Here is a 16,601-nt window from a genome sequence, read left to right as displayed (position 1 = left end):
GTACTTTCTCCAGGCAAAAGTAACACAAGGAGATTGTTTTCTCAATGATAATATATATATTAGATGCCCATATAGGGCAAAAATGCTCATAGTCCTAATTATAGACACAATAAGATATTCCTGTAGAAAGTATCTGTTTGAAATGCAATTGAGGTAGATATTGAGTCCACAGATTGATCTACATCAAAATGGTTTAAGTTGGTGCAGATCACACGCTTGATCATAAAATCATAACCTGGGGGTTGAAAGGGGTCTCCAAAGTCCTCCAGTCCAACTTCCTGTTCAAAACAGTTCTAATTAAATCTGGTTGCTCAGAACCATGTCCATTTGACTCCTGAACAACTCCAGGGATAGAGACTCTTAAGAAACTTGTTCTCATATTCAACCACTATCATGGTATTAAAAAAAAATTGCTGACATCCAATTGGATTTTCACAAGTTCCAGCTTATCGCTGAGTACCTCTGAGAAAAGTCTATCTCTGTCTTCCCTGTATCCTACAATTTTGTAGTTATAGGCAACAATAAGGTCTCAGCTGCCTTTTTTCAGGCTGAAGAGGCCCAGTTCTCTCAGCCTCTCTGTGTGCATCACCTTCTCCACATCCCAACCATCTTTCTTGCCCCCTACTAGAATTGCTCTAGTATGTCAATATCTTTCTTTTACCAAAAAAACCCAAAACTGGACACAGCACTGCAGATGTGGCCTTCCAGGTGCCAAATAGAGGGGGAAAAGCACTCCTAGGACCTGCTGGCTACTCTCTATTACTAACACAGCCCAGGATGCTGTTGCCTGCTTCTGCTGCAAGGGCACAGTGGAGGTTCATATTCAGCTTCTCCAGCAAAATCTCTGGATCCTTTCTGTGGAACCCCTTCCTAGACAGCCATCCTTCAGCTTGTCCTCTTGCATGGAGTTACTCTGTGCCAAATGCAGGACTTCACTTACTCTTGTTGGACTCCAAAAAATTCTCATCATCTGCTTTCTGACTGCTCCTCCCCATTTGGCATCATCTACAAACTTGGTGAGAGCAAAAGGTTTGGTTTTTTTTTTGGTGATGCTGCTTCATGTGCTGTCATGGGTTGGTCTGTGCTGTGCCCTCTGCATCACAGAACCACTGAAAGAATTTGGTTGGAAAGGACCTTTAACAATCACTTAGTCCAAACCCCCTGCTGTGGGCAGGGACACTTTCTAGTAGACTAAGTTGGTCAAAGCTTGATTGAGCCTGGCCTTGAACCCTTTCAGTGGCAGGATATCCATAGCTTCTCTGCGAAACCTGTTCAAATGCCTCACCACCTGTGCTGTAAAAAGTTTGCTTCTTATGTCCAATCCAAATCCACCTTCTCTTAGTGTAACGCCATTGCCCCTTGTCCTGACACTACAGGCCTTGGTAAAAAGTTTCTCTCTGTCTTTCTTACATGCCCCCTGTATATATTCGGAGACTACTATAATGTGTTCCTGGAGCCTTCTCTTTTCCAGGCTGAAAAAGTTCCACCTGAATATGAGGAAGAACTTTGCTGCGCGAGTAACCATGCACTGGAATAGATTGCCCAAAGAGGCTGTGGAGTCTCCCTCACTGGAGATATTCAAGAACTACCTGGACACAATCCTGTGCCATGTGCTCTAGGATGACCTTGCTTGAGCAGGGAGGTTGGACCAGATGACCCACTGTGGTGCCTTCTAACCTGACCCATTCTGATTCTGTGAAAACCCCAACTCTTTCATCCTGTCTTCTGACAGGAGAGGTGTTGGCATCTGTCCTTACAGACGGGCTCAACACGTCCTGCCTGTCTCGTGCTGGATGCAGTGCTCCAGCTGGGGTCCCGCTAGAGCGGAGTCCAGTGTGGCAATCTCTACCTCCGACCTGCCGGCCACACTGCTTTCTGTGCAGCCCAGGGCACGGCTGCGGAGAACTGCCACGTCTGGAGAGCGAGGGAGCAGCCCCGGGCGGCTGTCGCCGGCCGCGGGGCCCGTTGCGCAGGCCAGGGGACCCCCGGTGCCGCCGCGGGCCCGCCGCGCTCCGCGGCCAGCGAGGGCTGTCCCGCCCGGCCACCCGTCGGCGGCGCCGCTGCCCTGGTGACGGGCCGCGCCGGGCGCGGGGGGAGGCGGAGGGGCCCGGCCGGGCGGGGCTCTCCGGCTCCCCGCGGGAGGGTCCTCCGCCCCGGGCCCTGTGAACCTCGGCCCCCGCGGGCAGGGCGCAGCCGGAGAGGAGAAGCCGGCCCCGGTGGTCCGTTCCCAGCCTCAGGATGGAAAGCGCCGGGGCCCGTTGTTCCTCTGGAGGAAGCTGCGATCCTGACGTTGTCTGTGAAAAGCGCTTGTTTAAAGCCAAACTGCCCGAGCCCCTTGTTCAGCTGGCGTGCAGTCACCACCACTGTGCTTTCCCTGTGAACGGCAATGAGTTATGCATCTGGAACACAGCCACTGCTCAGGTAAAGCCACAATATATCGCTGCATAGTCTTCTACTTTAAACTAAGGCTTGTAAGGGAGATATAAATAAAATATCTGAGGGTAATGTAGAAGGGTCAGACTTCACTTTAATGCTGGAAAGATATTAGCACTTGTTGTGAGCTTTGTTATTGTGATAAGAGTAATATAAGCTGTTGTGGTGGTTTGACGTGGCTGGCAGCTAAACCATCACACAGTGTCCTGATCACTCCTTCCCAGCAGAGTGGGGAGAGCATGGGATGGGCAAAAACGAGGAAAAAGTCACAGGTTGAGTTAAAGATAGTTTAATGAGTGAAGGGAAGACAAAGAAAGAAGCCATACGAAGGCAGTCATTTACCACCTCCTATAAGCACACCAATCCCAGTACAGGCTTCAAGCAAAAGCCAGCTTAGAAGACAATCCCCCAGGCCCTCAACACCTTCTTCATGCAGTACCCCAGTTTTGTTGCTGAGCACATCATAGGGTAGGGAATATGCCTTTGCTGGCTGTGTCCCCTTACAGCTTCTTGTGCATCTTCAACCTATTATTGAGATGGGGAAATTGAGAAAAAGTGGTGAGGAAGAGAAGGCCTTCATGCTGTGCAAGCAGTGTTTGGCAACAGCCAAAACACTGATGTATTATCATCACTGTTTTTGTCACAAAATCCAAACCACTGTGCTGCTATGCAAAAAGTTATTTCCATCCCAGACAAGCCCAGTATAGCTACATTGTAGTTGATTAAGTGATTTTGAAACAATAAATAAAAACTAGTTAGTGTTTTGTTGACTGCATGTATATTATCCATTTGTAGTTTTGTATTGTTCATAACCTTTGTTTGAGGTGATTAATTTAACTCTTCTTTATCTACATTTGTCAGTCATTATTTTTGTCAGGGCATCATTACTCGATTTCTGCGTTGTCATTCGGAAGTAACATCAATCCACCTCTTGTCTGCTCTGCCTCTCATGAACGTGTGATAGTGTGGAATCTTGATGAATGTACACAGAAGGTGCAAGAAGGTAGTGTATTATTTATATAGTATATATCCTTAGGAGTGGCTGAAGAATCATAGTTGGAAGGAACCCACAAGGATCATTGAGTCCAAGTCTTAAGTGAAAGGCATGTCTAGGGATCAAACCCACAACTTTGGGGTTATCAACACCACACTCTAACCAACTGAGCTAATCTCAGGGTCTCTATATAACATATATATAAAAGGAAGTGATACAAAGGGGATCATTCACCACCAATCACTCAGACCAATACCCAGCCAGACTGAGCAGTGGCCACCTCGAAGACCATCCCCAACATCTGCTTTTCTCCCCCTGTTCCTTATGTAACAAGATTGTTATTTCTGAGAAGCACACCTCAACCACTCAGATTCAGCAGCCCTAACAGCGATATCGGTGCTTTATTTCTCTGTTTCCCTTCTTCCTCGACGATACCGTGCTGGGCCGGGGGCCGGGGGCTGCAGGCGGGCGGCGGCAGCGGCGGCCCCGCCGGGGCAGCCCCCGGAGCTGACCAAGGTGCTGTGCGGGAACAAGCGCCTGCCATCAACCTCGGGGGAAACGCAGGGAAGCACTGCAAAGACAGTGACGTTCTGCCGCTGTGGAACAAAATGGACAGAAAAAAAATAATCATAGCAGCACTGCATAATTAAACATGCAATGCCAAAATAACTAAATTCTACCTTTTCTGGAACATCTGTGGAACTAGTGTTTCGCATCCCACCTTTTCTGGTCCTGCCTCTCCTGTCTCTGGAACACTGTTGTCACGTGTGTGTGAGTAATGCAAGTATCTGATTTGTGAGGAAAGTGTGTCAGTGAAAGAGAGTTATGGTGACATAACACACAGAAAGCAGGAGTTTTAGTATCCTGACCACCATATAGGTTTGGAGCCTCAACCAATGAAGTTAGATTCTAGGGAGCAGTTCTAACCCCTCTTCAAGCTTAAATAGATTGGAAAGTAGAGAAATAATGAAAGAGGAGAAAAAAAGTATCAAGAAGTATTTTTCAAAGCCCTGTCTTACTGTGCTTCAGTCAGGATTTCTTACGTCCAAAATTAATGTGGCTCTGCTGGGTTCCATGGGCACATCACCCTACTCCAAAAATCCTGTCTGTGGCAATCTTCAATGGAAGCATAACTTGATGGGAATTTTTAATATCTCAAAGAGTACCAGATCATGTCTAGGCAACAAGGCAGATGGAGGAATTCTGATGGTGCATAGTTCTGTGCTTTTCAATAGCCTGGTGTAATTAAACAGTGTGTTGTTCTGTACATCTTTCTGACAGAAACTGGGACAGCTTCTATGGTTAGATAACTACTATGCGAAGTTTCTAAAAATCTCACTGCACCAGAGTTTTATATTTCATTGATTATCATTAACAATACAATTGCTGCAGGGTTTACACCTCATGGAATTGTTATAAGAACTCTTTTGGGAATGGTGCTTCATGTCAGATTTAGCCCAGATGATCAACAAGTGGCAGTATGTGCTGGAAATCGGATCTACATGTTAAGTGCAAAGGTGAGATACCATTCTCTGTAGCCATGGTGCTGGTATTTCGTTAACTCATTCACTTTCAAATAAAATCATGATACAGAAATGTTAGTATAATTTAGCAAAAGTGTTCATTTTCTCTCATAAAATAAGTGTGAACAGATGCTTGATAATGCAACACATACCAAATAGAAAACTAGATTAAAAAAGATGAAATGAAAGAATATCTCGATAACTTAGAAGAAGAAAACATTCTTAGGTCATCTGAAAAATTATTCCTATATCATTCATTCTGAAGAACCAAATGTAATGTGTAGTGGCTTTGTCAGCAGGATGATATACAGGGCTGCAGTTTCCATGAGAAAAATCTTATTGAGTTATACTTTGAAAACAAATCTGACAATGTTTAGCAACAGTTATTATTAAAATATTTACTTAATAGTCAATTTTAGTTTGAAATCTAATGTGTTTTTGTTTTTGACTGACTAATCACAGAATGAAACTATACTAGCTAAATTGGATGGCCACCTGGCTCCAGTGACTGCTGCTGAGTTTTGCACATGGGAGAAAAGCATGCTCATATCAGTGTCAGAAGACAGAACCTTTAAGGCAAGGAAATTGCATAGATAAACTTAAAAAAGAATAATTTAGCGAATATGTGAAATTTTGTTCCCCTTTAAATATTTTGTGAGGATAAAGCAAAAAACATCTTTGACTTTATAGAGAGAAGGACATGGTTCTTAGAGATGCTAAGAATTATTGTAAAAATTATTGTAAAAATTAATTTCTCTTTTTTAAAAGAACAATGCAGATTTTGTATATTCAAAACTTTCCACATGAATTGTTAACTTTGGTGATTATTATCATCTAGCACATAGAAAGAAAATAAAATATTTTGATTAGTTTCACTGTAGCTGAAGTGTTTTAGGTATGCTAAACTGAATGAAAACATTTCACTGTGAGTCTGCTGACATTGATTTGAATTTTCCCTTTTGGGAATATCGGCTTGGGTTATTGTATGCAATGGCTGGGTTATTGCATATTGGTAGGATTTTTTACAGACAACATTTTATATGATGACACCATGGATTGCTGCTGCTGTGCATGATGACAATTGTAAGACAACTTAGACAGTAAGGGGAAACAAAAACCTGAGTGAACCCAGATGTATTTTCTAGGAGATATTGGGATAGGTACCTTGATTGCATATGCTTTAATCTACTACTGATTGTCCTCAATATGACTCTAAATGTAGCCCAAAATTTTTTCTACAAGCTAAAATAAATATCAAAGGTTGTGGGTCCCTCCCCTCTCTCTCCTCCCTTCTCCCCTTCCTTTCCTCTTTTTTAATTTTCTGGTGCATTAATGTATGTATTTTCATTAATTTAGGTAAAATCACTAAGATATCAAACTAAGAAAAGATGATAACAAGTACTTCTAATTACTTCATGTAATCATATTATGTGAGTTTCACCTTTTACACCATGGATGCTTATCAATTAAACAAAGCCCTTTGTATTTGGAAACAAGTGCTGAAAAAAATCCTTATCTAAGGACATCACTTTCAATGGCTGCATTTCTCTGTTTTCTCCACGTGATGGCCGTTAAAGGTTGTGTTTCCTTAGAGACCTAAGTAGATACCTATCTACGTCTTTTTTTTATTCAAAGGTGTGGGACTATTCTACCGGCCAATTAATATATCAGTCGGGAATAATAACAGGTAAGTTTTCTATTTTTATATGTATTTTTTCTTAGCAAAAACCTCTTCTCTCTAAAGAGTAGTCTATCATTATTGTAGTTTTTAGTTGATTTAGTGAAAATAATTCTAGAAGACTAGGGAACAGTAAACATATTATCCTTTAAAGCCAATAGTAACTGTATGTTCCTTTAAAGTGGACTTCCTGGTGGATAGTTTTAGTGCACTTTCATAAACAACTCTTTTTGTACAGGATGTGTATGTAACCTGCCACTTACTGAGATACACAAATGGAGCTCTCTTGTTTTGTAGGCAGAATTCCACTATCTGAGTACTGTGTGCTTGCTTTCCTTCAAGTTTTGTGCATGACATAAAAAGAAATACTACACCGTATGTAGGTTTATTAACAGTGTCTGCAGTTGATGGTATATATTGACTTCAAAGATGAAAGCTTGTTTTGTGGAAAGACAAGCAAAAGGAGAGGAGGAGGGCAAGCATCGTCTCTGGTGTAGCAGGGACCCCTCCTTCAAAGCACTTTTCCTACAGGAACCGTACAGGTTTCAACAGGACCTACTCAGAACTTCCCTTTGGTTGTTCCTGCTTGTGGTGCTGTTAGTGGTGACTGGAGCACACTTTGGGAGTGTGAGTTGCATGGAGCTGGTTGTTAAGCTTTGTGCATAACGTTTTGTTGAAGGACCTCATATAAATTAAAAGCTAAAAACACACATTAGGAAAGAAGAGGGAGAAGCAATGAATCCCCCCATTTGCCTGTGGCAATTGTTTACCTTGAAAACCTGCCATGAGCACAATGTCAGTGTTTGCAGGTGCAAGACCATGAAACCAACTGCATGGTTGAAACAAGGGAAAGCTACTGACCACAGGGGTTCTGAAAACCATGCCACAGCAGCTTGGGTAAAAGGCAGTTCGCAAACCCGCAAGTGAAAAGCCCTTAGCAGCACAAAGACTAAGGCACACAAATCACTGTGCAACTGTAAGAAGTGCAGTAAGGTTTTTCCCCTATTTTTATGAATAGGAGGTATTCAATTTTGAATAATGTGTTTTAATTAAATGTATTTCAATCAAATACTTTTTTTTGTCAAGCAGCGTTTCCTTTGCTAAGTCTGCTAATTGATGAAGAAAACAAACAACTTGTCACTGGATGTGCTGAGGGACAGGTAAGAATTGCCCATTAAACTTAGTCTCTATGTCAAAACAGTCAACTATTATTAATGTTTCTGTCTATAAAAAAGCTTCACAAATGGCATACAAGTTTTGAAGTGTTGCAGTGGTTATTTTAGCAATCATAATTCAATTCTTTGACCATAAACCATATATAGTATATGACTTCTATTACAAAACAAACTTTTTCCTGAAAACCAGGAAAGTTTTTAAGAGCACAATTAGTGATTATGTAAGAAGAGTATGCTGAGAGGCTATACATATACCTGTTTTAAAAGAAAAAATGTGAAAAATAGGACTATGATTTTAGCATATTGGAATTCTAATACAAATGTAATAACTGTGAATATGCATTTCACCTCTTTAATGTTAGTTATATATTTTTATGAGATTTTTCAGCTGTTTTCCTTCATGATTACTGTTCAGTGAATTCTTAAGAAAATTAAAGATTTAACTACACCTTTGTCTTAAAAGAGAAAGGTATAAACGAAATTCACCTACATGACCCAGTGAGCAATGACATGCACGATACCTGTGATTTTTAATTGTGGGAAATAGTCTATGAGGAGTTTTTTTCAAACACATAAACATGTGGGAATTTGATGTGCAGTTCAAAGAAGTTCATTAGTTACATCAAAAGTTTTAAATACGGGATCTTTAGTTTGTATTAATGTAAGCTTTATATTTAGTGTCAAAGGGTTATTGCAATTGCTTTTTCTTTTTCTTGCAGCTTTGGATCTTCAGTTTAATCAGTGATCATAATTATCGTTGTGTAACACATATCAACTTAAAGAAAGAGCAAGAGAAATTCTGTAATAAAGTGTGGAAATCTGGAAAAGAAATAGGTAGCACAGTGCTTCTAGAATGCTGTATAGTTGTTAGTGGCTACTGAGTGTGTGCTTTTTACACCCCGTAAGATTTTAATGTAAGTGACAGAATTATGAGTCTCAGACTATGGCATGGAGTTCTTACTGAAGCTGATATGTAGTTGGGTATTGGCCTATCTGGAAAGAATTACTCATGTATGTCTGTAATAAAATCTTGGCCAATGCATTTGCTTATAAAATGTTACATGATGTGCACTAGTAAGTAATTTGTTTTTTACTGAACTCATTGCCCAAGACTTCAGTGAGAACAGAACCAATGCCTCAGAATTAATCCCTTGTCTAAATGGAACAACATTTCTCAGTTACCTTTGAAGTTTCTAGGAATCTCTTTATTTTTTTACTTTTTTTTTTTTTTTTTAATAATTTATTTTTTCTTTATCCATACCAGTCCCTCCATGATATCATTTTTCTCTGGCTATGATATTTCTAGTGGTATAACACAGAGTACTTCTGAGTCTTTAAAGGCTGCACTGGTAGCCTCAGCAGGGTGATTCCCTGATATCAAACTGATTTGATAGTTCTCTTGTTCTGCCTCAGGTCACCATGAGCAGGTAACATCATTGGTACCAGGAGAGGTAACTGTCTTCCCACGGGCAGTGCCAGTGCAGACACCCATCCCCTCAGCACTGCTGTGGCTGTGTCTGCATTCCCTTATCCAGTTCTGATTCTTCCTCAGAATTCTGTAAGTCCTTTAGGGCTACCTGCCCTGGCCGCTGTGAGCAGTGCAACTGTAGTAGCAACAGGCGTGCTGAGCACCTGATTGTCCTGTGATGGGCACGTTTGCCGTGTGGTTGCCGCATGGTGGGCGTGTGAATGGCGCGTGATCGTGGTGTGCCACCCACCTGCTCGGCCTGCCTGCCACAGAGTGCCCAGGGGTTGGGCGAACCAGGGAGAGGGTTACCTCTCGTGGTACCTGACTCCAAGGCAAAACAAGAGAACTACTGGAACATTTTACACCTCTTAGGCATGTGGTCCCTTGAGGATTCTCGGATCCTCCTTGGATCCCTGAGGATCAGGCATTCAGACTACTTGCACACCGGCTGAAGTGGGTTGAGGTCCTTCTAAAGGCAAGCAAGACAGAGCTTTCTTAGGGAAAGGGACATCTGCTTTCCCTTGCTTGCTCTTTTTCTGAATCAATGACTGCTGTATTCTTACTTGCCTAGTGGTCCAGCTTCCATAATTCTAAGCTCCTAACCTAAGGAGGAAGACTGCTACATTTCTTGTTATTGTTTAAAAATATATGGATGTCACTGTTATGTTTGAAAGACAGTGATGTAATATCTGTGCCTAATGCTGAATTTAATGCTAGTAGTTCTTAGTGGTGAATGCACATTCATGATGGGTTGGAGACTCCTTGGGAAGATGAAACTGAAGTGGATTTTCACCTTGGTTTTGGATTGCATTGTAATTTTAGTGTCAAGGGAATTTTCAGGCTAAGTGGATCCCCAGCATATTTAAGGATATATGGCTTTCGGTGTCACTTTTTTGAGATGAAAACACCTAAATTCTGCAAAATCCTTTTCAGTCCATAAGTAGGCTCTTTGGATTTTATCTCTAGGTATTTGAAATAAGACATTTGAAGAAAGCACATAAGAATCAGGAAAGAAATTTCAAGAGGGCTAGGATGTATCCATCTTTTGAAATAGAAGTTTCTTGGGTTTGGTCTTAGTTCATGCTACTTCACTACTTCCAATTCTCTCTTAAATCCTATCTGTTTCCCTTATTTTATTGTTTTTGATAGCTAGTATTGTTGATTGTCTTTCTTAGGTGAAGGGCAAAATGATTCCAAGGTTTGCAAAACAGACAACATGAGACCAGAAGGATCAGTGGAAACATCATTGCCTGTTCTCTTAATTGAACATTGTGACTTTTCAGTATGTTTCCGTAATGAAGAAAAGATGTAAGTCCTTTAAAATACCACCTAGTATTTGGCTTGAATTTATTCCTAGGACTTCCTATTGGTTCTTGGATTGTTTTTACTGCAACTTACTATTTTTTAGAAAATGCAGTAGGAAAATAATATTTTTAGTGATCTGCAAGTTTTGATGGCCTACTCTTAGGAAGATAATATACACAAAGTTAAAATTGGTTGTTATTCTGAAAAATAATTTTATAAAAATGTCTTTGGGAATATCCATTTTAACATCTATTGATACCATTTGATCAGGGAAGATGAATTAAAAAGTAATTAAGAAACCAAATTTATTTTGAGTTTGCTTTCCTGAAGAAATAAATCTTATGCTGCCACTGCATGCTTGTCAGTTTGCATTCCAAATTTAATAACTTTTGAACTACATAAACCTGCTCCAGTCAAACTTCTGTACTAGAGACAGAGATTTCAGAACATGATGTTTTTACTCCTTCCATGAATGAATTCTTACATTACATTTCTTTCCTGAAGAGAAATTTATCCATGTTATCAGGCACCCAGGGATCTGTTCAGGACACTGCCACAAGAAGTGTCTTATAGAACAGCTTGGGTTTTTTTGTTATTTGTAATTGTCATTTGGATAAATTTCTCAGCCATATCACGTTTTAGGAAACTCTTGTCCTGACCTTTGCCCTATGGTGGGTTTTACAGATGTAACTGATTAAACTCTGGTTAGATATATAAACAACTTCTGGTAAACAAAGAAGAAAAATATCCAGAAGTCCTGGATAATTTTGGTTGTCTTTATGTCCAAATTAAGTAATTATTAACAATTATTTTCATGATGCGTGCATTTTCAGAAATACTACCATTGAGAGGAAGGAAGTGGTGATTTTTAAGATGCACATCTCAGACATACTTTAATGTAATGATAACACTTTAAGGCCATGTGATGCATTATTACAGTCAGTCTTATTGCTTTTATAACATCACTCTCAAATTATCAAAATTTTATCTGCATAAAAACCATAGGTTTTATTTGAACTACAGCACATCTTTAAAGATTACTAGTTTTCTGGTGATAAAGAATCCACCATGTCCCTAGTTAAGTTGTTCCAGGAACTGACTAATTCCATTTTACTTCTTATCTGAGTTACCCTCTTTTTGTGTACCGTTATTACCTTTAAGTGTGTTTTTTAATGTTATAGTCCAGGGTCCGCCACTATCAAGTTCCCTCCTTGGATAGCAAATTCTAGCTCATGAACAAATTACCTCTGCACTTCTGGATGAAATAGTTTGTACATTGTATAAGGCATGTTTTGTGTAACATTTTTAACATTTTAACATTTCTTTTTCAATCTCCTTTTGAAATATGGTTGCCTGAAATGAATCCACAGTAACAGGTTATTCAAAACAATTTTCTGAATTGAAATAACGTCGCTTTCCAATACCCACCTGTTACTGCCTCACATTGTACGTCTAAGAATTATTTGTTCTTTTAGCTCTCACATCACAGTTGAAGGTTTTGTTCTGCTTATAAACTGTCTATTCAGGTCTTCTTAAACTATTTGACTGTATGTGTTTGGAGGGGTTTTTTTGTTTGTTTCTTTTATTTTGTTTTTAATTAAAAAAGGTATTAAGCCACTGTGGCGAGTATTTTCATACCAAGTTTCAGTTTTATACTTTTTCATTCCCTTATTTTAACTCTTGTGGTCTGACTTTACAAATAAAACTAATAAGTCTACTCACTCCTATCTGGAAAATTTATTGAGATGTTGATGTCAATTTTTATATATTCTGGCATCAAAACATTTTTAGTTCTTTGAAAATGACAACTGTTATTTTGTTACAATCATCTTAGGCTTGATAACATTTTTCTTCTGTGAGGGTGTTGACTGAAATTGTAACCAGTTGATTTACTCTGTGGTGATTCCAAAAGCTGGATTTCATTACCTAACTGCAGTACTGCTGCCACTAAGCACAAACTGAGACAGACATTCCAGGCTTGGCTAGGTTTTTTTTTCCTCTTAGTTTGTGCTGACTTTTCTCTTATACTTTATGTACAAACATACCTTGAATTTCACCGTTTTTTGAGTGTTCATGTGGAAGTGGTAAAAGTAAGACTATATGTGGATTTGCCTCGTGGTTTGAATTTACTCTTTGTGTATACAGTGCTTTTACAACATCTCCCAGCTCTTACAAACCACAGTAATTTTTGAAGAAAAGTATTTCATCTGTTGTTTTAGACTTGCCATAAGCACTTACATAAAATCAAGGGTTGTGTTCTGTTCTTGGTTTTCAAAGCTTCACCAGTTTTTTTTGAAAGTTTTTACTTTGAGCTACAGATTTAAAAAAATATGCTGTAAATAAAAAATCTTTATTTTGGTGGGGTTTATTATTGTTGTCCTGGGACTGGGTAACAAGTATTAAAAACGCTATTTGCTGTGTGTTGTGTGGTAATAACAAAAGCTTCTCTATGCTACTCAGAGATATTTTTCTCCTTTTTTTAATAGGTATTCTGCCCTTAATACTAGCTATTTTTGGATAGGAACCTCTACTGGCTTGTTAATAATTAATTTGGCAAACTTTGAATTAGAAGCTTTTTTGTCTTACAAAGGTATGTTCTGTGAGATATTTGACTACACTATAATGTGATTGCTTTCATTATCTGACATAAATAGTACAAGAATTAGTTTGTGAAATAGCAGAATACAATTAAAACTGTTTCTTTAAAAATAGCTTTCTTCCAGTTAATTTTTATATGGTTTCCTGGACCTGATTTTATCAGAAGACATGTTGGCACTAGATTTGTGTAGTGGCTGGCAATTAATTTTTATTCAATTTTGCAGTTCATGAGTGTTAAATACAAGGAATGTTATTCTACTCCTACTTAATAATGTGAGGGTAGGCTAGAAGGATATATTCTGAAGACAGTGGATTAGGTTCATGTCAAATTAGTATGAGTAATTTTTTTTTCTGTCTTGGGGATGTTAGGTTTTTCTTCTGAAATGCAAATACAATTTTATAGCTCTGTGTTCTCTTTGGTAAAGATTACAGTGACCTCAGCATTCGGTTTGCCAGATCATGTGCACTGACAAAGAAGACAGTTAATGGAAAGGTGAGTATACAGCAAGCATTGATTTAATGAATGTTTACACTTCCAGTATTTCCAATAGCTAGTAATTATATGTTTTTTTAGAGATTAATGTGCGCATTTGTTTTACTTGGTGTGAATTACACAGTAATTTCTTTGGAGAGGACTGGTTCTACTGTACGAGATCTACTAGTTTTAATAGCTGGATAGTTTTAAAGCTCTCACAGCTTGTATATAGTCTATAGGGATTAATAAGGAGAAGGTGAATTTTTATAGTGTTTGGTGTGTATCTTGAATGTTAAGAATGACCACTGGGGAAGGAGAGGCAATCTTTTAGGGGAAGAAAGATATAAGCATTGTTGTTGTTTCTCAGATGTTAGGATGAACTACTTTTGAATCCTTCCAAGAAGTCTGTCAAAACTATTTGAGTTGTGGAAAGTCATTAAAAGTGATTTAAGGAACTGGAAGGCATTCTGGTCTGTATCCTCCATTTCTGATGTTGCAGGTTTCCTACAGAAGGGAGTTTAATCTAGGCCTTTCTGTATACTTCACAAAGCAGTGTCTTGCTTTAGAGAAGGATTTTGTTTTAAATTCAGCTCTTAGAATGTTTTGTTCATGTTGCTGAAACCAGTCTTTCTTCCATGTGTACTTGTCTCACAACTGTTACTGCAGAAATATGTCCAGTGTAGAAGCTGTTGGAATTCCTCTCTCTGTTATGTATGCAAGACTGTTAAGACACTTACTTAAGCAACATAAGCATAGTTTTGAAGGACAGTATTAACCACTCTTTGCTGCTTAATGCTCTTCAGGACCAAATCCATGGATATTTTTGACTAATTTTCATAAATGACAGAAAGTGATTTTCCATTATAAATGCTTTGTTGTTGGAGCTTGTAAACAGAGTATTATTTTATGGTATAATTGCTGCAGGTTTTGTGCTTGATCACCTCCATGTTTGAAGATATGATTGCTGTGTTGGAAGTTAACCTTGCTACATTGGTGAGAACTCAGAACAATGTTTTTCTCCCATGTGGAAATGAGAGCAGTCTATCAGTTATTGCCAGGTACAGATTAATTCAATGTTTTTTTTCTGTGTTGGATTGGGCATTTGTTTATCTGGCAAATAAGGTGCATCACATGGTATTGTACAGTGCTATTTGTTGACGTGGATTTATTTTACTTCTTTTCCTGTCATGCTTTAGTTGTATAGAGTGTGAGAAATCACAGAATCACAGAATGGTTCAGTTTGGAAGGCACCTCTGCAGGTCACCTTGTCCAACTACCTTGTTCAAACAGATCCACTTGAAGTCCGTTGGCCAGCACCGCATCTGTGGTGGTTTCACCCCAAAAATCCAATTTCCAAGCTTTCCCACAATTTGTTTGGGAGTAGAGAAGTTTTCAGACAGACAAAATTCAGCATGGGGGAAGGGAATTATATTAAAATTACTAACCCAATAAATATAATATATATATACATATATATATATAATCTTAAGTATGAAAACTATAACTAAAGAATCTTAAACTAAAGAATAAATAGATACACAGCATTAACACAATTTCTACCACCCCTAGACCCTCCCACATCAGTTCAGGAGAAGTTTTCAGGGCGATAGTTAAAGTCTCTCTCTCTCAATCGGAGTTTTGGGGGTTGGGCTGCACGCCCACCAACTGCTCGGCCTCTGTCGAGCAGATCCTCCTGGGTTTCGAGGGAACTCTCTCTCACCAGTTCTTCGCCACAGTCAAGGAATTAAAGTTTCTGAGACTTTTTTCCTATCCCGCGGGCTTCCTCCTCGGGGGGGTAAGGTTCAAGGACTCCTCCACGGTGGATCTATTTTCCCCCCCAGGTCGCAGGATTTTTCTAGGTTTTGCTCAGTCTTTTATATACCCCGAAATTTCATTAGAGTCTCTTCTCAGAAAAACCTGCTCTGTTGGCTCTATGCCATATTATAGGCCTGCTCTGCTCTATTCCGTGCGTTGCTGTCACCACTTCTTCACAGGGCCTTACTCAGGGCCAGGGTTGGACGGCCCAGGGCCATCACCGCCGCACCGGCGGCACGGCTGCTGCTCCAGCCTGTCCCGGGCTACTCCGTGGCTGCCGCAGGGCCCAGCCAGCTCCTCACCACCACCCCCCACCCACCCCCCCACCCCGCGGTGGGGGAAGGCGGTGAGGCCGGCTGGGAAACTCCTGGGGAGTTCCTCTCTCACTCCAGTGCCGTGCCTGGCCGCTCGGGGCTGTGCCGCCGCCCCCGCTGGCAGTGGGGGGGGGAAAACGGCTCCCCCAAACTCGAGGGGGACTCCCCTCGGCACTTACATGGCTGCCCGATTTTCCAGCTACGCCAACAGCTTCCCTTCCCAGTTGTTGTGATATGTTAATTTCACAGAGGCGAAACACAGCTCTCCATTGGTCCTACGTCAGAAATTTACTTGGGATTAACCATGTCCAGCCCCAGGGGGTGGGGCCAGGTGGCTGAAACCACCACACCTTCCAAACAACTTTTGGATATCTCCAAGGAGGGAGACACCACAGGCTCTCTGGGCAGCCTGTGCCAGTGCTCAGTAATCCTGACAGTACAAAAGTATTTCCTGGTGTTCAGACAGACTCTCCCGTGTTTCATTTTTTGTGCATTGCCTCTTGTCTTGTCAGTGGGTGCTGGACTCTGCTTTACAGCATATACTGCTGCATAGGGTTGTTCCTCCTCTGGTGCAGGACTTTGCATTTCACCTTGATGAACTTCACAAGGTTGCTGTCAGCCCGTTTTCTCCAGACAGTAAATGTCTCTCTGGATGGCAGCACAATTTTCTGCTCTTAAAGACACTCCTCTCAATTTTGTGTCATCAGAAAACATGGTGAGGGTACACTCTGCTCCTTCATCCAGATTATTAATGCAGATGTTGAATGGAATTTGGCCCAATATTGAACCCCGACGTACTCTGCTAGTTATCTGGTTTTCAGTC

At 40.3% G+C, this 16,601-nt stretch overlaps 1 protein-coding gene and 1 long non-coding RNA gene across 13 annotated transcripts in view; one reads left to right on the top strand and one right to left on the bottom strand.

Annotated features, from left to right (window-relative positions):
* Positions 1-2,074: 2,074 nt before the first annotated feature.
* The window catches only part of WDR27 (WD repeat domain 27), a 124,194-nt gene continuing 109,667 nt past the window's right edge, over positions 2,075-16,601 (top strand). For 4 of the 10 annotated variants that reach the window (XR_005562918.1, XM_039379541.1, XM_039379538.1 and 1 more), the window contains exons 1-11: positions 2,076-2,421; positions 3,295-3,436; positions 4,820-4,944; positions 5,413-5,526; positions 6,586-6,637; positions 7,715-7,788; positions 8,523-8,637; positions 10,447-10,579; positions 13,063-13,166; positions 13,600-13,667; positions 14,574-14,707. Coding sequence is in view for 9 of the 10 variants with exons in the window: in XM_039379541.1 (XP_039235475.1) it covers positions 2,239-2,421; positions 3,295-3,436; positions 4,820-4,944; positions 5,413-5,526; positions 6,586-6,637; positions 7,715-7,788; positions 8,523-8,637; positions 10,447-10,579; positions 13,063-13,166; positions 13,600-13,667; positions 14,574-14,707 (1,244 nt within the window). In the remaining variant the exon portion in view is untranslated. Of the gene's footprint in view, positions 2,422-3,294; positions 3,437-4,819; positions 4,945-5,412; positions 5,527-6,585; positions 6,638-7,714; positions 7,789-8,522; positions 8,638-10,446; positions 10,580-13,062; positions 13,167-13,599; positions 13,668-14,573; positions 14,708-16,601 lie in introns of all 10 variants that reach the window. The other 6 variants (XM_039379537.1, XM_039379533.1, XM_039379534.1 and 3 more) reach the window with 5 other exon arrangements.
* Positions 2,707-16,088, bottom strand: LOC113998412. 3 transcript variants are annotated; one of them, XR_003544439.2, is made up of 3 exons: positions 15,958-16,088; positions 3,785-4,023; positions 2,707-2,958 (listed from the first exon to the last, which is right to left on the bottom strand). It is a non-coding gene; the product is annotated as an uncharacterized LOC113998412 (long non-coding RNA). The 3 variants fall into 3 exon arrangements; XR_005562919.1 differs by lacking the exon at positions 15,958-16,088 and adding an exon at positions 14,927-15,739; XR_005562920.1 differs by lacking the exon at positions 15,958-16,088 and adding an exon at positions 4,108-7,406.

Source organism: Pipra filicauda, unplaced genomic scaffold (assembly GCF_003945595.2).
Source record: "Pipra filicauda isolate LSUMZ 115617 unplaced genomic scaffold, ASM394559v2 scaffold16_size7369187_pilon, whole genome shotgun sequence".
In the NCBI taxonomy this organism is placed as follows: domain Eukaryota; kingdom Metazoa; phylum Chordata; class Aves; order Passeriformes; family Pipridae; genus Pipra; species Pipra filicauda.
Note: the sequence above shows the minus strand (reverse complement) of the source record. Positions and strands in the feature narration are given on the sequence as shown.